This window comes from Theropithecus gelada, chromosome 11 (genome assembly GCF_003255815.1).
Source record: "Theropithecus gelada isolate Dixy chromosome 11, Tgel_1.0, whole genome shotgun sequence".
Lineage (NCBI taxonomy): Eukaryota > Metazoa > Chordata > Mammalia > Primates > Cercopithecidae > Theropithecus > Theropithecus gelada.
This window is the reverse complement of record NC_037679.1, coordinates 88,338,407-88,358,695: the sequence shown is the minus strand read 5'-3', so window position 1 is coordinate 88,358,695 and position 20,289 is coordinate 88,338,407. Positions and strand designations below refer to the sequence as shown.

At 44.0% G+C, this 20,289-nt stretch overlaps 1 protein-coding gene across 1 annotated transcript in view; it reads left to right on the top strand.

Moving 5' to 3' along the window:
• TMEM132D (transmembrane protein 132D) overlaps positions 1-20,289 on the top strand; it is an 832,282-nt gene that overhangs the window by 677,335 nt on the left and 134,658 nt on the right. The window contains exon 5 of the mRNA XM_025402435.1: positions 12,086-12,229. Within this exon, the coding sequence (XP_025258220.1) occupies positions 12,086-12,229 (144 nt within the window). The remainder of the gene's footprint in view (positions 1-12,085; positions 12,230-20,289) is intronic.

Below are 20,289 nucleotides of genomic sequence, written 5' to 3'. Positions count from 1 at the left end.
GGAGGAGAGCCCAGAATGTAATGATTATGTATAGAGCGAGTTGCTGAAGCTCAATTTGGAAAGTGTTGTGTATTAATCAGGATAGCTTGGGTTTTATTGGAATAAAAAGTTGCTCCCAAATCTCATTGCCTTAAGACGAGAAGAGCATAGTTATTCCTCCTGCTCTATGTCCTGTGTGGGTCAGGAGGAAGCTCTTCTCCACATAGTGACTCAGGTGACCAGGCTCATGGAGGCTCCAGCGTCTCCTCACTGTATCATCTGGAATCCAGAGCCTCCTTGGTGGCCGTGTCAGGTGAGGAGAAAGAACAGGCAATTGAACATGGAAACTGTATTGCTTCAACCCACAGGTAACAGACAACATTGATCCGTAAATTTTAGTGGTTTGAAGTGTTCACAGGTCTCTTCCTAACTGCAAGGACCTGTAAAATACGAAGGAACAAATGGCGTATTCTCAGAGCATTCCTTTGTCCTCTGTAAACTGGAATTGACCTGCATGGCCGGCCCAGCACCACCCAGCATGGTTGCCCAGGCATCTCCTCTGATTGGTCAGTGACTATGCCATCCCTGGGGTGGTTGTTGGGCTTTTTTTTATTTTCATTTTTAAATATTACATCTGAATATGATATAACAGGAGAAAAAAATATAGCTCATCTGGACATCTGTCTTTAAGAGGTATATTTCTTTTTCCATGAAATGTAAATTCACAATTCTTATATCCCTTTGACATTTAATGTCCTCAAATTGAGTCTGTGGTGGACAAAAGAATCTTACAAGGTACCATTTCTTTACGTCCTTGGGAGGTGGGGTCGACATAGAGGGTAAATAATTCCAATATTTAAGAGAACGAATAGACTTAGCAGAAAATGCATTTCTGTACCGTAACATCAGGAGAACACGAGGCCACGGAGTGTTGACGCATGTAGTGGAAAACTGTTGCAGCTGCCCACAAAGCACTCTCTGAGCTTTGAGAGCTCTCTCCACTGTGTAAATCTCATCCCCCCGAGGTACTTTCCGAAAATCGACTTGGCTCAGATTTTCCTGAGAGGCAGCAACGTGGAGTGAGGGTAAATGGGCTTGCGATCCAGTCCCTGCCAATTGGATGCACCTGTGTGAGATTTGTTTCCAACGTGGGGAAAAGGAAGTGTGTGGGCATCCATTTTGCTGGCTCAGATTGTGGGAGAGACAATGAGGTTCTAGAACCATCTGTCTGATTTGTAAGCTTTCTAGTCATGACAAGTAGCAGGTTCTTGGCGGCCCACTCTCTGGTTCCAGGCATTGCTCTTGGGAAGTCCTCCGAAATCTGTTTCTTCAATCCCATCCGTAATCCTGAAGAAATCCTTTTCCACTTGAAAGGAGTAGAGTGGATTCTGTTGTCTGCAACTAAGATCCCTGACGGCTACAATATTCTTAAAACTGAATATTATGTGCAAGACGTTTTGAAGAGTGGGTAAATATGATGAGAAATGAAGTACCTAGTTTAGGAAACAAATATATTAGCAATTCAAGAAGTTGCCCACATACCCAGAAGAGAGTAAGAACGTTGGAAATGGCAGACAGAGGTGAACTGTGGTCCCAAAAGGTGCAAGGCCAGCTCCCTATATGGTGTCAGCCCTACTGATGTGGAGCCTTCATCGAGGGCATGTGTAGCCTTGATCTCTGGATGACCTGTAGGGCTACCACCATGTTTGTGTCCTTGGTTTAATGAAGTGTTTGATATGGTCTTATCAAGTGAGCTTTCAGCCTCTCCAAGAATTATAAGCACACAAGTGAAGAAGTATTACTTCTGAAACCTGCTGTTTAAATCAGTGTAAATGCTGGCCACACACCTCCATGCAAATGGCAGGCCCAGGTGTGCCCCCTTTTCAAAAAGTCAGTCACATTTTTGTTCCCTGCTTTATGGGGAATTTCTCTCCCTGCATGGGAGCAACTGAGTCCCTTTCTGGAGCTGCTGTCTCTGGTGCCCTAACACACCCTCTTGGCCCTCGTTCATGCTGGGCAGTTGCACCCATGTGAGCGAAGACTCGTCATTCCCTGATGTATTAGTCTGTCCTCACACTGCTAATAAAGACATACCCGAGACTACTGGGCAATTTATAAAGGAAAGAGGTTTAATGGACTCACAGTTCCACATGGCTGGGGAAGCAAGGGCACGTCTTACATGGTGGCCGGCAAGAGAGCTTGTACAGGGGAATTCCCATTTATAAAACCATCAGCTCTCATGAGACTTATTCACTATTACAAGAACAGCATGGGAAAGACCTGCCCCCATGATTCAACTACCTCCCACCAGGTCCCTCCTGTGACATGTGGAGATTATTACAATTCAAGGTGAGATTTGGGTGGGGACACAGAGCCAAACTCTATCACCTGAGCGGGCCCCACCTCCAGGCATTAAGGGCATCCACATTTTGCTCCAGGCTTTTCTGATATCATGGGAACCAATTCCTAAGCATGGAGTTTACACTCCCGGGGAAACCTGTAACCCCAGGAATGCAGGCTTCTAGCCTTTAATCAACCAATTCTGGGAGAATCCTGCCTCTGTAAATCGAGTTCCTCTGGGCACAGCTGCAACCTTGACAACACACGATTGTGTTGGCTTCCCCGTCACTGTCTCCTGCTGCTCACACCTCACTCCCACCTCCTGCAAAGAGGTTAACTGCACCCTAGCCCTTTTCTAAGGTCTGTTTTGGGGGGAATTCAAATGAACAAGATGTCCACGATGCACAGTGGTGACTGAGGTTGCTAATTGCTAAAGAAACAAAAAGTTCGCATCTCAATGACGGTTTAGGATAAAACCTCAAAAACCAATATACTTTCATCTAATCACCTTTCTGGTCAACTTCATTCAGTAGGGTACAGTTATGTGCCATATAACAACATTTCAGTCAACAATGGACTGCGTATACCACTGTGGTTCCATAGGATTATACTACTGTATTTTTATTCTAACTTTTCTATGTTGAGATACACAAATACTGTTTACCATGGTGTTCCAACTCCCTGCAGCATTCACTGCAATCACCTGTCGTACAGTTGTGCAGCCCAGGAGCAACAAACAGGCTGTGCCATACGGCCAGGTGTGTAGTAGGCTCTGCCTTCTAGGTTTGTGGAATATACTCTATGGTGTTCACACAATGATGAAATCACCTAACAATGCATTTCTCAGAATGTATTCCCATTCTTAGCAACGCCTCACTGTTCATTGTAAGCAAAATAAACCGATTCTCACTACCTAACATTTTTTAAAAAATGAATTTATTGCAAGAATACAGGCTCTCTCAGAGGATGAATTAAAAAGCTGGACAAGGCCGGGCGCGGTGGCTCAAGCCTGTAATCCCAGCACTTTGGGAGGCCGAGACGGGCGGATCACGAGGTCAGGAGATCGAGACCATCCTGGCTGACACGGTGAAACCCGGTCTCTACTAAAAATACAAAAAACTAGCCCGGCGAGGTGGCGGGCGCCTGTAGTCCAAGCTACTCCGGAGGCTGAGGCAGGAGAATGGCGCAAACCCGGGAGGCGGAGCTTGTAGTGAGCTGAGATCCGGCCACTGCACTCCAGCCCGGGCTACAGAGCAAGACTCCGTCTCAAAAAAAAAAAAAAAAAAAAAAAAAAACTGGACAAAAAGCCCTCAGAAAAGGTAGGAACCAGGACAATGCTAGAGATAGACCAGGGTAAATGGCATAGACTTCTCAGGTGCCACGAATGAGACAAATGAAATCCAACTCTTCTTGACCCGGCTTCACTCCCTTTGTGTGAAATTCAAGTCCCAGGGGGAGAGGCTGCTGGTCCTAGCTCCAGAGATGCCTGCCTACTCTGCCTACTTTTGAAGAGGGGAGAGAGTTACTGTGCCCCGCCAAGCATCACGCAAAGGAGAGGTGATAGCTTCCCAAAGGAAAATGGATGTCATCTTATACAAAAGGAGGTAGGAAAGGCAAAAACTGTCTATCCTAGTGACTCATTGTTTTCCTTTAAAAATGTTATGAGGAAATGTCTCAATATGTAACTCAAATCCTGTTTATTTGAAAGTTTATGCCTACTGTCTCATGTCTTTATTAACAGTTAACCCCTGTAAAAAAAAAAAATGCTGCCTTTTTGCAAGTCTCCAAGCTTAATGGGCCAGTTAGCTTTTATGTCCATTTCTTCAAAATGCCCATTTCTTAAATGTGCCTCACACAGAGTTAAGGGATGGGAACACACTGCTTGGAGGTTGAGGTGTCGGGCTGTGAGCTGTTCTGGTTGGATAAGCCTGATACCTTCCCCAAGCCAATTTTCCACAGGGCAGGGAAGGCTGGAGGTTCAGCTGGCACTCCATTTCATTTGCTGTATGGAATGTTTGCTTCCTCTAACCTCCTCCAATGGGGTGCTCAGATTGGGTGTGTTAATCACTGTGATGTTGAGCCGTGTGTCCTCTCTGTGACACCTCTCTGTGTCCATGTGTTCTCATCATTTAGCTCCCACTTATAAGTGAGAACATGTGGTATGTTGTTTTCTGTTCCTGTGTTAGTTTGCTAAGGATAATGACCTCCAGCTCCAACCATGTCCCTGCAACGGACATGATTTTGTTCTTTTTTATGGCTATATAGTATTCCATGGTGTATAGTTAAGCACTTTGATGCTTTTGTTTAGGAAGGAATCAGTTGACGCAGCTCACATTATACTATTTTTATTTCTTCTAACGTTATTCATCTATGTTAACATATATGGGATCATTTCACAACCATATATTAAAATGGCAAGTGATCTCCAAAGAGGCTATAGTAACTTTAGGGGAAAAAAAGAACAACAACAACAAAATGTTTTTTCTCATTACAAAAAAAATAAGTCAATTTAACTTACTCGTTTTGACTTAAGACCGATGAGAAATCATGAGGGGGTCCCCTTTCAGGTTGCATCAGTTAAGATGGTGATTATCTGTGAGTAACAGAACTTGGAAATCAATGGTTAGAATGAGCAAGCTCTTAATTCTCTCTGCAAACGTGCTTGGAGGTGGATGCCGAAGGTGAGTGTGGCCATGCTTCTAGCATCCAGGCACTTCCTTTTTGACTAGTCACTGTATTCGGTTCCTAGTGCTGCAGTACTGAAGTGACAAAGTAACACAACGTGGTGGCTAAAAACAAGAGAAACTCACTCCATCACTGTTCTGGAGGCTCCAAGTCTAACACTGTGGTGTGACCAGGGCTCCCTCTGGAGGCTCTAGGGAAGCGTCCTTCCTACCTCTTCCAGCTTCTGTAGGTTGTGCCAATTCTTGATATTCCTCAGCTTACGGATGGATCATCCCAATCTCTGGCTCCATCTTCCTGTGCCATCCTCCCTGTGTGTCTGTCTGTGTTTTTTCTTCTTGTAAGGACACCCACAATACCACTTTAATCCATTAAGACCATGTCTCAACTAATCACATCTACAGATATACTGATTCCAAATAAACTCACATTCTGGGTCTCCGGGTGGACATGAACTTTGTACTCAATCCACCGTGGCCATCACTCATCTGTGCTTATTTATCAGACATTTCGGAGGGCATTTACTAGTTACCAGGCGCTGTTCTAAACACCCTACAAATATTAATACACCAAATCTAGGGCAAACCCAAGAAGTACATACCATTATTATGCTCATTTTATAGCTGAAGAGAATTAGGCACTAAGAGTTAAGTAAGTTGCTTGGAGCCACCCAGCTAGTAGTGTCACAACCAGGATTCAAACGTAGGCAGTCTGATATGGTTTGGCTGTGTCCCCACCCAAATCTCATCTTGAATTTTAGTTCCTATAATTCCCACATGTTGTGGGAGGGACCTGGTGGGAGATCATTGAATCATGCATTCGGGAAGTTTCCCCCATACTATTCTCGTGGTAGTGAATGAGTCTCAGGAAATATGATGATTTTATTTGGGGTTTCCCCTTTTGCTTGGCTCTCATTCTGTCTTTACCTGCTGCCATGTAAGACATGCCTTTGTTCTTCCCTCACCTTCCACTGTGATTGTGAGGCCTCCCCAGCTACCTGGAACTGAGTCCATGAAACCTCTTTTTCTTTATAAATCACCCAGTCTTGGCTATATCTTTTTTATCAGCAGCGTGAAAACAGACTAATGCACAACCCAACGAGAGATTCCCTGCACTTAACTATTAATAGTTCACTACACTGAAACCATGTGTCTTTTAACCACATACCACCACCTTTGAGTCACAAGATGCAGTTTAACTCCAGCATTATCTGTGCCTAGTGGGCAGGAAGAAAGGAAAAAGGAAAGACAACTTGCAGAATCTGCTTAGTTCTTGTTATTTTTTTCATTTTAATTTAATTTTAATTTAACTTTTATTTTAAATTAAGGAGTACATGTGCAGGTTTGTTACAAAGGGAAACATGCCATGGAGGTTTGTTGTACCAATTATTTCACCACCCAGGTATTAAGCCTACCATCCATTGGTTGTCCTGATCTTCTCCCTCCTCCCAACCTCCACCCTCCCATAGGCCCCAGTGTGTTTTGTTCCCCTCTATGTGTCCGTGTGTTCTTATCATTTAGCTCCCACTTATAAGCGAGAACATGTGGTATGTTGTTTTCTGTTCCTGTGTCAGTTTGCCAAGGATAATGGCCTCCAGCTCCAACCATGTCCCTGCAAAGGACATGATCTCGTTCTTTTTTATGACTGCATAGTATTCCATGGTGTATATGTATCACATTTTCTCTATCCAGTCTACCATTGATGGACATCTAGTCGATGGTAGATTTCATGTCTTTGCTATTGTGAATACTGCTGCAATATACATGCACATGCGTGCGTCTTTATGGTAGAATGATTTATATTCCTTTGCCTATATACTTGGTAATGGGATTGCTGGGTCAAATGTATATCTGTTTTTATCTCTTTGAGGAATTGCCACACTGTCTTCCACAAAGGTTGAACTAATTGACACTGCTACCCATAGTGTATAAGTATTCCCTTTACCCCACAATGTCACCAGCATCTGTGGTTTTTAAAAAATCTTTTTAATAATAGCTATTCTGACTGGTGTGAGATGGTATCTCATTGTGCTTTTGATTTGCATTTCTCTAGTGATCAATGATGTTGAGTTTTTTATATGATTGTTGGCTGCATGTCTGTCTTCTTTTGAGTTTTTGTTTTTTCACAAAATTTTCTGGAAGTCTTGCTAAATGACTTTTATTGATATCTTCTGGGCCAGAAATGTGCCACAGATTAAGGGCAGCCAAAAACTATAGTCATTTTATTTAGGCATGTTACAGCCACAAATGAAATTGGGGTTTTGTTAGGAAAAAAAGGGAAAACAGGCATTCAATGGGCAACAAACTGTCTAACACAGAGATCAATCTCTTAAAGTGTTTTAAAACTTCCCTTGTGCAATGTTTTTCTCTATCCATTATTTTCCTCGTCTCTGTTTTAAAATTAATTTTCAAAGGTAAACATGAATAAATGACTATGCTGATACTTGAAGCATAAAATCAGGATACCGGAAACATGAGGAAATTTGAAAAACAAAAATCAAAATAAAGAAACACTCTAATTCTAGCTCCAATCCATCAGATCACCACACGACAGATTACTTTAGTGATGTAGCAGACTCGGTCAGGGCCCTACATATTTCCCTTGTACCCTAGCACAGCAGTGTACTCCTGACCAGGTCCAAGTGCCACCCTCCATCGGGAGCTTCCTTTGAAACAGTAGAAGTCTGTTTTGCCTGCACATGCAGTGGGCTGGAAGTGCTAACCAGTGGTCTGTTTAGGAGCAGCACTCAGGATTTGGTGTATAAATACCCCAGCTCCCTCAGCCCTCAATGAAATTATTCTTAGGTATATATTCTAGAGAATTTCCTTGCGGGGAAATACATCATAATATATTTCAATCCATTGAAATATTATACACATTTACACACTGCTATGGTGTGTCTGTTCCCACAAACCTCATGTTGAAATGTGATCCCCAGTGTTGGAGGTAGGGCCATGGGAGGTATTTGGGCCACGGGAATGAGTCCCTCATGAGTAGGTAAAGTCCCTCTCTGGTTGCAGTAGGCGTGGGGCAGCGATGGAGTTCTCAGTGTTGTTAAGAGCCTGGCACTTCCCCTGTTCTTCTCCCTTGCTTCCTCTACTGCTGGGTGATCTCTGCACATGCCTGCTCCCTTCGCCCTCCTCCACAAGGCTTTCTCCGGATGCCCAGTCTTCCAGCCAGCAGAATCATGAACCAAACAAACCGTTTTTTCTTATAAATACTCAGCCTCTCTAGGTTTTTTTGTTTGGGTTTGTTTGTTGTTTGTTTGTTTTGAGAGAACGCCTCGCTTTGTTGCCCAGGCTGTAGTGCAGTGGCACAACCATGACTCACTGCAGCCTTGACCTCACTGGGCTCAGGTGATCCTTCCACCTCAGCCATTCAAGCAGCTGGGACTACAGGCATGTACCATCACAGCTGCATAAACTTTTTTCTATTTGTTTGTGGAGACAGGGTCTCACCGTATTGCCCAGGCTGTTCTCGAACTCCTGGGTTCAAGTGATCCACCTGCCTCAGCCTCCCAAAGGGCTGGGATTGCAGGTGTGAGCCACTGCACCCAGCCTGGTATTTCCTTATAGCAATACAAATGGACTAAGACACACACAGAATATACAATATATTTCATCATCCTCTGCAGGATCAGCTCCAGGTGCCCACTGTGGTAACTGGTTTAATCTACACAACTTGTTAGTAGCCTCCTTTTCCCTGTGTCGCCTGCACACTCTCCTATTGAAGTTTCCTGAATGTCCCAGATAAATTTCTCTTGAATCTTTGTCCCAGGATCTATTTCCAGGCTGGCTCAAACTAAGACATGGCTCGTTATTTCTCCAGCAAGACAGGGACTGTTATTGTTTCCCTATAATGGATGACAGTGAGTCAGCCCCCAGGAAAAATATCTGAAAACCTCACTTTAATGGTTATACCTTTCTCAGTGCCACGTCCAGTCTATTCTCTGCTATTCTACCTCCTCCTCGACTCTGGAGTGCCGAAAGTTCTGTAGTGCTTTGTCAGAGATCCTTACTGGCACACAGATAATGCCCAAGTAGCAGAAAGGGTGTATGAAGTGACAATAAGGATTATGATTGGCTGATGGGAAGGAGATATGTTTTCTAAAGAGTCTGTGCCTTTATTTCCTAGGCTCTGAGGTGCTGTGATAAGGTGAACACACAGCAATAAGGAAGCTGAGCTTTCAAGGGTTTTCTGGGGTCCAAAAATTGAGCAGTTGTAGGTCATATCTCAAACAAAGCTAAGGCTTTGCAGGTACTTCTGCCCCTGAACAAGGATCTCCTTCGTCCTCCTCTTATCTAAATTAAAGACTTTTGTGAGTCATCCCCGTACCATTTGCCTCCTGGAAAAAGCAAAGCTGTGCAAAAGAGAAAATTCTTGACGTCAAAGAATTGGAAATACACAGAGGAGGCAGGGAAATACCAAGCCTGAAGGCTCAGTCACTCAGCCCTACTGAGATCTCTGTGGGCAGAAAGACATATGCTATTCAGAGAAAAAGGCAACACCCCAGACATATGGGCTTGCAGCTGCTCATCAGTCACTCCCAGCGTCATTTCTCATTATATTAACCTGAATGTGCAAAAACATGAAAGGCCTTTGGATTTTATCGTTGGAGTAGAGGTGCTCTTCACCTTTTACCACGAATGTGAGAAATTGTGTTCCCCGAGACTGATGTCAGAAGTGGCCACACTGCTCCCTTGTCTGTCTCTCTCTTTTGTGATGAGCCAGTTTCGGCCAGAAAGTTAAACAGCATTGTTCCACTTTTTCCCAGAGTACTACTTGTTCCTTTTGATCCTCACCCTTTAGAGTTGAAAAAAAATATTAGGTTCGTGCAAAAGTAATGGTGATTTTTGCCATTAAAGCTAATTTTTCCTGCCTGGAGCAGCAGGAAATGGCATCATATACTGATTTTGCCTCTTCATTTTTGTGCTATGTTTTTATTCGAATTCAAATAAAATCAGGCTGGGAACCCATAGAGGAGAAAAAGTGTATGGATAATGGGACTTTGAAGGCCTATGCATATTCCAACAGTTTAAAGCATGGTCTCTGAAATTTGGGAGCATTCCAAATTGGAGTCTTGTCTGTTAAAATAATGAACAGTATATGTATTGCTACATCCAAAGCCTAACCCCAGTGAACTGGTTATAGACAAATCTCATCCCATAAAGAAAAAATAAGATCTTATCTAAGAAATAGTTAACATAAGGAAAATAGTTGTCATTTTAGGATGATAAACTTCTATTCCTTCTGCTGGCATTCTACTAACAGGCATTTTACATTCCACATGAAAATCAAAGTAACAAGAATCTTTGCAAGCTCATCTCTCAAAATGACATGGATACAGCCCTACTGAGCTCGCAGTCTTAGAAGGAAAATAAAGCGATTGAATAACTATGAGTGAAAGTAAAATGACAGTTGTGTTAGATCCACCCTAACCAGCTCCTAGCACCCACCCAGACCTTTTGCTGTTATTCTGTCAAGGAAAAGACAGATACAGAGTTAACAGAAGAAATGCAATGTGGCATGTTGATAAAACACCTCTTAGGGACACCACTGGCATGTGATGAGCTGAAACTGAGCAAAGAACATCGTGCACTAGGACTTGGAAGTTGTATTATACAGAAATGTGTGTTTATATTGGGACTTCTACGTTTTTGTGATAGAAAATGCAATCTCTGCAGAGAAGAATGAGATTTACTTATCAGGTCTTGAGGCTCAGTTTTCTTTATCTAAAAAATGGGCTCCTATGATCTCTCAGGCCCCCACCAATTAAAAAGTCACAAGAATTCTAGAAGAGTAACTGAGGATGAGCATGGGTACATTGGAGAGAGAGATGCAGGGTGTCATGAGATCCAGAGATGCTCCATGTCTGGGAAGCACCACCGAGGCCTAGGTGTGCCTGAAAAAAAGGGATTCGTGCATAGAGTGTGAGGAGCTGGGGAGCAAGAAGGTGAGGACGCGAATCCCAGTCCTTTCCCTGTTGAGTCCTATTTATGCACTCAACAAATATTAACACCGTTCATTGTAGCTAAGCTCTGTGCTAGGTGCTGGTGAGCAGAAAGCAGATACAGCCCCATGGAGCTTAGAGTCTGGAAGAGAGATAAAGGGATTAAATAACTATAAGTAAAACAGCAACTGTTAGGTGCTACCAAGGGGAAAAGTTCAGGGCGTTCTTCATTCTGAAAGCAGATACTTGGGGCAAGCTGGGACACCCCTAAAGACACACGTCTTGAGCTGCTCTATGAAAGAAGGGTTTGCAGCAAAATGCATGTTGGGGTGAGTGTGGATGTGTGTGGTGCAGCGTGGATCACATCAGTGGGGATGTGGGAGTGCTGTTGGAGCCACAATAACATTCTAGACACGTCTGGAGGCCAGGACCCAATAAAAGCCTGGAAAATTGAAACACAGTGAAAGAAAGCCAGAGCAAGAGAGCACAGAGAGTGAGGGCTCTCTCCCTGCCTTTGTCTCCCCCACATGCCACACACTGGCGGTGCAGTGCTGCTCATCTAAGCTTCTTGCACAACACCAGGCCCCTCTAGCCATCCATCGGCTGCTGAAGCCACCATCGTCGTGTCCCTGTTTAGACCTGTTTGAGTTAGCTGATGCGTGGACTCGGGAGCTGGACTTCCCAGCTTCAAATCCTGCCTTCATTGATTTCTACCTGGGTGACCCTGGGCAAGTCACAAAACCTCTCTGTGCCATCTGTAAACTGGGAAGAAGAAGAATGTTTGTCTTATCAGGATGCTATGAGGATTGATGAGCCGATATTTTTAAAGCACTTACAAAGGGCCTGACACATAATTGTTCGCCAAACACAATATTAGTAATAAATTTTCTCCACTACTTTTTCTATCCTCCACCCCTTCGCCATCATAGTTGCCCTGCAGGAATCTGGGTGAGGACAGAGCATGATCCCTTGGCTGCCACGGTCACCCAGTGGGTGCTGCCCGTCGGGATTTCTGAGCCTGCAGAAGAGGCCAGTGGTGTTTGCAGGGCAGCTGAGGAAAGGCAGGCGGCATACTCCCGGGGGCTGGGCCATCTCAGGAGGGGATGTGATGGAAGGGTGTGTTTGGTCTTCCAGGAGGCAGAAATTCTGAACACAGCCATCCTCACGGGGAAGACGGTGGCCGTCCCGGTGAAAGTGGTCTCCGTGGAGGATGACGGCACAGTGACAGAGCTGGTGGAGTCTGTGGAGTGTAGATCGTCTGATGAAGACGTGATTAAGGCAAGTTGACACCTCCCCACCCCTGCAGAAACCTGCTGTCATGTCAGCTTCTGTGCTCCTGGACCAGCTTGGGGCCTCTGGGACCTCTGGGTCCCACAGGATCGCTCCTATCCCATTCTGGTTATCCTGCCACTTAAATCAGGAGACTCTCCCTGGCACAAATATTGGACAGAATGAAAAACTGCTCTGGCTGATGACTCCGAGTCTGGGAGGCTGTCCCTTGACACTCTGTGTTTGCCGAATGCCCTTGGCCTCTTCCCAGATCCCCAGGGAGATTGCGGCAGGAGGCAGGGACCAGCTTACCCTCCACCCACCCCAGGCCAGGGAGAAGAGGGGAGGGAGCCCCAGAGCCTAGATGGATGGGTGTGTGGCCACACACTCCGGGATGATTCTATGGCACACAGCACTTGTGTGAAATCAATGGTGGTATAAGTTATACAACTACTCCCAGCTTTGATTTACAATACTGGCCAAGGGAGAAAGAGGAAATCGTTCTCTATTCCTCTGCTCAGCCCACAAAATTCCACATGAGCTAGGGATATGGATGAACAGCGCTCACCCCTCCTTCCTTCGTCTCGGCCTCTTAAATTGAGTGCAAAAATGATTCAAAACAAAGGCACACTGGGAGACGGATGGAGGAGGCTGAGGAGATGGGAGTCTTGCTCTGCCAGGAACCTCATAGAACACTTCCAGCCTGCGGGAGGTAAATGGGTTCCTCAGGCTGCCACCACCCACTCCAGAGCCAGGGCTGCAGTGACAGATGCAGCAGGTACCTCCTTGAAGGAGGAGGCTGCCAACAAAAGCCCAGGACAATGAGAAGGGCCTCACGAGGCTCCGAGAGACTCCTTCCGCATGAGTCCCAGCCAGGGCCGGAGCACAGGACAATACCCAGACAGGAACTGGTGTAACCACTCTGCTCTGAAGCAAATCTTCACGGAGCATTTTTGCTCACTTAAAACAGTCAACAAACGCGAATCTAATCCCCACTAAGTGCTAGATACTGTTCAAAACTCTAGGACCGCACAAATGAGATGGACAAGCCCCATCCTTAAGGGTTTAAGAGAGAAGGCAGAGATGTCAGAAAGCAACAGGGCAGCAGGAACACAGGACATCATACAGCACTCCTGCCTACTCATTCCAGAATCTTCTTCACATCAGCACAGGGCAACTTCCTTGACTGGCTCCAGCCAATATCTAGGCTCATTCTCCCCTCTCTGCACATCCAAGCCTTCAGCAAGTCCTGTTGGCAATGCCTTCCAAGGATAGCCAGGATCCAGTCCTCCTCCACAGGTCCTGCCACCACCCCGATCCCAGAAACAGTCACCTCAATCAAAGCATTGACCACCTGGCTGGTGTCCTAGGTCCCATGCTTGCCTCCTCTCCCATAACCCCTCTTTAGTGCCACAGCCAGGGCGGCCACAGGCGATCTGATCATGGCACCCCTCTGCTTGGCCCCTCCCACTTCTCTCACATGATGACCTCCAGGCTGATGAGTGGACACGGATGTGCAGTTTGATAGAAGAAATCAGTCTAATCATGAGGTTAGAGATCTATCTAACCTCATGTTAGATAGATCAGTTGGGTGACGACAGTTTACAACAATCTATTACATATTTCAAAATAGCTAGAGAATAATACAAACGTTCCTAGCATAAAGAAACAACAAATACCTTAGGTGGAGGTTGTCTTAGTTACACTGATTTGATCTTTACAAATTGTATGAATGTATTAAATGGCCACGTGGACCCCAAAATATGTATATTTATTATGGATCAATACTTTTTTTATGAAAAAAAATGCACTGGCTTCCCCTCCTCAAAGGAAAAGCCAAAGTGTTTACAGAGACAGAATCAAACCTTTGCAGCCACATCTGCTGTAACGCTGACCTCATGCTAGGCACAGCCCCTCTGGTTCCCTCCACTCTGGTCACATGGAAGTCTTGGCCGCTCCTGTAACAGTACAGGCATCCCCTCCCCTCCTTCTGCCTTTAAATTTCTTTCCCTAGATGCCTGCACGGCTCCCTCGCCTCATCTTCTCCCCAAGGCCTTTCCTGAGCAGCATCAGCAAAATCTTCACAGACACCCACAGCACTGCCTTCCCCATCCCTGCTGAACTTCTGTTTATATATGCATATATGTCATACATAGCATATGTTTATGTATTCACAGATACACTATATATTTTTGTTTATTGTATTCATCGTCTGACTGTCCTCCTTGGAACCTAAGCTCTGTGAGGGCAGGGCTGTATTCATTGTCTGACTGTCCTCGTTGGAATGTAAGCTCCGTGAGGGTAGTGCTGTATTCATTGTCTGACTGTCCTCGTTGGAATGTAAGCTCCGTGAGAGCAGGGCTCTATTCATTGTGTGACTGTCCTCCTTGGAACTTAAGCTCCGTGAGGGCAGTGCTGTATTCATTGTCTGACTGTCCTCGTTGGAATGTAAGCTCCGTGAGGGTAGTGCTGTATTCATTGTCTGACTGTCCTCGTTGGAATGTAAGCTCCGTGAGAGCAGGGCTCTATTCATTGTGTGACTGTCCTCCTTGGAACTTAAGCTCCGTGAGGGCAGTGCTGTATTCATTGTCTGACTGTCTCATTGGAACCTAAGCTCCATGAGGGCAGGGCTCTATTCATTGTCTGACTGTCCTCTTTGGAACCTAAGCTCCGTGAGGGCAGTGCTGTATTCATTGTCTGACTGTCTCATTGGAACCTAAGCTCCATGAGGGCGGGGCTGTATTCATTGTCTGACTGTCATCGTTGGAACCTAAGCTCCGTGAGGGCAGAGCTGTATTCATTGTCTGACTGTCCTCGTTGGAATGTAAGCTCCGTGAGGGCAGGGCTGTATTCATTGTCTGACTGTCCTCGTTGGAACCTAAGCTCCGTGAGGGCAGGGCTGTATTCATTGTCTGACTGTCATCGTTGGAACCTAAGCTCCGTGAGGGCAGGGCTGTATTCATTGTCTGATTGTCCTCATTGGAATCTAAGCTCTGTAAGGGCAGGGCTATATTCATTGACTGTCCTCGTTGGAACCTAAACTCCGTGAGGGCAGTGCTATTTGAGTCCACTTTGTTCACCACTCTATTCTTATCACAACAGTAGTGGGGAGTTTTTTGTTTGTTTTGTTTTTTGTGTGTGTTTTAAACTTTCATTTCAGGTTGGGGGTACATGTACAGGTTTGTTATATATTAATAGGTCACCTGCGTGTCACAGAGCTTTGACGTACAGATAATTTCATCACCCAGGTAATAAGCACAGTACTCAAGAGGTATTTTTTTCTGATCCTCTCCCCCTCCCACCCTCCACTCTCCCATAGACCCCAGTGTATGTTGTTCCCCTCCTAGTATCCATGTGTTCTCCTTGTTGATCTCCCACTTGTAAGCAAGAACATGCAGTATTTGGTTTTCTATTCCTATGTTAGTTAGGATAATGGCCTCCAGCTCCATCCATGTCCCTGCAAAGGACATGATCTCATTCTCTTTTATGGCTGCATAGTGTTCCATGGTGTATATGTACCACATTTTCTTTATCCAGTCTAGCATTGATAGTCATTTAGGTTAATTTCATGTCTTTGCTATTGCGAACAGTGTAGCAATGAACATTCACATGCATGTATCTTTACGGTAGAATGATTTATATTCCTTTGGGTATATATCCAATAATACGATTGCTGGATTGAATGGTAGTTCTGTTTTTAGCTCTTTGAGGAATCACCAAACTGCTTTCCATAGTAGCTGAACTAATTTGCATTCCCAGTTTGCACCGTATAAGCATTCCCTTTTCTCCACAACCTCACCAGCATATGCTTTTTTTTTTTTTTTTTACTTTTTAAAAGGCCATCTGACTAGGGTGAGATGGTATCTCATTGCGATTTGGGTTTGCTTTTCTCTAATGATTAGCGACGTTAAGCATTTTCTCATATGCTTATTGGCTGTATATATGTCTTCTTTTGAAAATGTCTGTTCATGTCCTTTGCTCACGTTTTAGTGGGGTTGGTTTTTGCTTGTAACATTGTCTATGTTGCTTACAGGTGTAGGATATGAAACCTTTGTCAGATGCTTAGTTTGCAGATATTTTTTCCATTCTGTTTGTAGGTTGTCTGTTTACGCCGTTGAGTTTTTTTTGCTCTGCAGATGCTCTTAACTTTAATTAGATCCTGTTTGTCAATTTTTGTTTTTGTTGCAATTGCTTTTGGCATCTTCATCATGAAATCTTTGCCAAGTTCTATGTCCAGAATGGTATTTCTTAGGTTATCTTCCAGGGTTTTTATAGTTTTTAGATTTACATTTAAATATTTAATCCATCTTGAGTTAATTTCATATGTGGTGTAAGGAAGGGGTAGGTCATTCAGGAGTAGGTTGTTTAACTTCCATGTAGTTTTATGATTTTGAGTGATTTTCCTCATATTTATTTCTATTTTTATTGTGCTGTGGTCTGAGAGTGTGGTTGGTATGGTTTCAATTTTTTTTTGAATTTGCTAAGGATTGTTTTATGTCTGATTATGTGGTTGATTTTGGAGTATGTGCCACGTGGTGATGAGAAGAATGTATATTCTATTGTTAGGGGTGGAGAGTTTTGTAGATGTCTATGAGGTTCATTTGTTGAGTTCAGGTCCTGAATATCTGTGTTAATTTTCTGCTTCAATGATTTGTCTAATACTGTCAATGGGATGTTGAAATTTCTCACTATTATTGTATGGGGATCTAAGTCTCTTCCTAGGTCTCTAAGAACTTGCTTTATGAATTTGGATGCTTCTGTATTGGATGCAGGTATAGTTAGGATAATTAGGTCTTATTGAATTGAACCATGTACTATATAATGCCCTTCTTTTTTTATCTTTGTTGGTTTAAAGTCAGTTTTTTTTTTTTTTTTTCTGAAATTAGGATTGTAACTCTTGCTTTTTTTCTGTTTTCCATTTCTTTGGTAGATTTTTCTCCATCCCTTTATTTTGAGCCAATGGATGTCACTACATGTGAGATGGGTCTCTTAAAGACAGCATACCATTAAGTCTTGTTTCTTTATCCAGCTTGCTATTCTGTGCCTTTTAATTGAGGCATTTAGCCCATTTACATTCAAAGTTAGTATTGATATGTGCAGATTTGATCCTGTCTTGGTGTTGTTAGTCATAGACTTGTGTTGTTGCTTTCTAATGTCACTGTTCTGTGTATTTAAGTGTTTTTTCAAATTGGCTGGAAATGGTCTTTCCTTTCCATATTTAGTGGTCCTTCCAGTAACTCTCGTCAGGCAGGGCTGGTGGTAACAAATTCTCTCAGCACTTGCTTGTCTGAAAAAGGGACTTATTTCTCCTTCACTTATGAAGATTAGTTTGGATATGAAATTTATGGTTGAAAATTTGTTTCTTTATGAATGTCGAATATAGGACCCCAATCTCTTCCAGCATGTAGGGTTTCTGCTGAAAGGTCCACGGTTGGCCTGGTGGGGTTCCCTTTGTAGGTGACCTGCCCCTTCTCTCTAGCTGCCCTTAACATTTTTCCTTTCATTTTGACCTTGGATGATCTGATGATTGTGTCTTGGGGATGTTCTTCTTCTGTAATATCTCACAGGGGTGCTCTACATTTCCTGAATTTGAATTTTGGTGTCTCTAGTGAAGTTGGGGAAGTTTTCATGGATGATATCCTGAAATATGTTTTCCAAGCTGCTTGCTTTCTCCCTGTCTCTTTCAGGGATACCAATGAGTTGGAGATTTAGTCACTTTACATAATCCCACACGCCTTCCTCAGAGGCTTTGTTTGTTCTTCTTCATTTTCTTCCTTTATTTTTGTTTGACTGAATTATTTCAGACAGACAGCCCTCAAGCTCTGAGATTTTTTCAGCTAGGTCAACTCTGCTTTTAACACTTGCGATTGCATTATTTAATTCCTGTAGTGTGTTTTTTAAGCTCTATCACATCAGTTTGCTTCTTTTTTATAACGGCTATTTTGTTCCTATATCATTTTATTGTGATTCTTAATTTCCTTAGATTGGGTTTTGATGTTCTCTTGAATCTCAGTGATCTTTGTTTCTATCCATATTCTGAATTCTATTTATATCATTTCAGCCATTTCAGCCTCGTTAAGAACCTTTGCCAGGGAGCTAGTGTAGTCATTTAGAAGACAAAAGGCACTCTCGCTTTTTTAGTTGCCAGAGTTTTGTGTTTGCTCTTTCTCATTTGTGTGGGCTGATATTTTCTTCAGTATTTGAAGTTGGGTCCTTTGGATGGGTTGTTTTGCTTTTTTCTTATTTGATGAACGTTCTAGGGGGTTTGATTATGGTATAAGGTGGGTTCAGTTGACTGGCTTCAAGTCTAGTCTGCTCCTGGGTCTCTGAGGAGCCCCCTCTGATTATTGTTTTCATGCCCGTATTTCTTTTGTTCAGTATTCTGGTCCATGAGGCTCCCTCAGGCAGGAGCCGCAATTGGCAGACAAGCTGTATACTTGCCAGGTTGGTCCTAATCTGCTGTCCATATGCTCCCTGGGGAAATATGGGATTTTGTGTGTCCATAGAGCTCAGGTGGAAACAGGACTGCTGTGTTGGAAGCTCTCTGGGTGTGACACGTCTGGCTCTGGGAGGCAAGAGAGGGTGGAGTTCCCTGCCCAGCCATCCACATGTTTTCAGAGCAACAGGAGGCTGTGCCCCTTGGCAAATTTAGGCAAAAGTAGGACCACTGAGCCAGAAGCTCTAGCAGGAGTGACTTGCCTGGTTACCAGTGGCAGGGGTGGGTAACAATACCTGCCTGCCATCCAAATGCTTCCTGGGACCACAGGAGGCTGCACCCACCAGCTGAGTTCCCACAGAAGCAGGGCCACTGGACCAAAAGCTCTAGCAAGCATTGTCCTCCTGGCTGTCAGTCAACACTAGTGTTGAAAGGAAAACCTTAAACAAATTAAATATAACAGAGTTTAATTGAGTAAATAATGATTCACAAATTAGGGAACCCCCAGTATCTGAACAGGTTCAGAGCGACTCTGGAGCTGCTATGTGGTCAGATGACATTTATAGACAGAAAAAGGAAAGTGGACCACAGAAAACAGAGTGAGGTGCAGATGCAGCCAGATTAGTTACGGCTCAGCATTTGCTGTATTTGAACATGGTTTGAAGTATTGGCTACCTGTAATTGTTGACACTCAGCGATTGGTACAAAAGCAGGTTGCAGCATGGTTGAACATGCAGTTAGGTTACTGTTCAGTAGGCATGGAGAAATCTTTGAGCCAAACTTAAGCTGCATGCAGCAGCTTTAGGCTAAACTTAACACAAGGCACATAGTAGGTGGTCAAGAAATGTTGGCTGTCAGCAAACATTTGCTCAAATATGTTTGACAGCAAACATTTCTTGAGCAACTACTATGTGCCTAGTGTTAAGTTTAGCCTAAAGCTGCCTCACGTAGTTTAAACGCTGAAGGGAAAACATAACCACATCACTCAAGGTTTCCCTGGGGGTGTAATACCTGAAGGATGAACCTGTGCCCAGTCTGCCCTGCCAGCAGAGGAAATGTCATGAGGAAGAGGAATAGGAGGTGGTTCTTTCAGCTTGTGGCCACACTTCCAGCCTCCAGGAGTGGCCATGTGATTCAGGGTGGCCAATCAGAGCATTGCAAATTCTGGACATGCCACTGGCTCAGAGACAGACACATTATCCAATCAGAGCCAATGAGATGCAAGCTTGCGACTTGGGCTGGAACTCTGGAGAAAGAAATGTTTTCCCTCCCCTTGTTTCTGAGACTGACTCATGAAACCACCCTTGGAAATATAAAGGGTGCAACGAAAAATGAAAAACCTCACAGCATTTATTTTACATCCACCAATAAGCCTCAAAGCCCGATGCACAACTTAGAAATCAAAACCCACAGCTCACACAGTTGTCATTGTGCTGCTCTGTGAATCACAGATGTTGACAAAGAGCCACCTGGTACGTGTGATGTTTTGGCGTCATTTGGAGGCTGTTAAGAAAGAAAGCCAAGGGATTCTCAGAGATGTGTCACAGCCACCTGTGCAGCCCCTGGAAAGCCTCTGAGTGGAGAAGGTCTGCCTTGAAAGGCCCCAGTCTTTTTATTTTTATTTGCTTTCTCT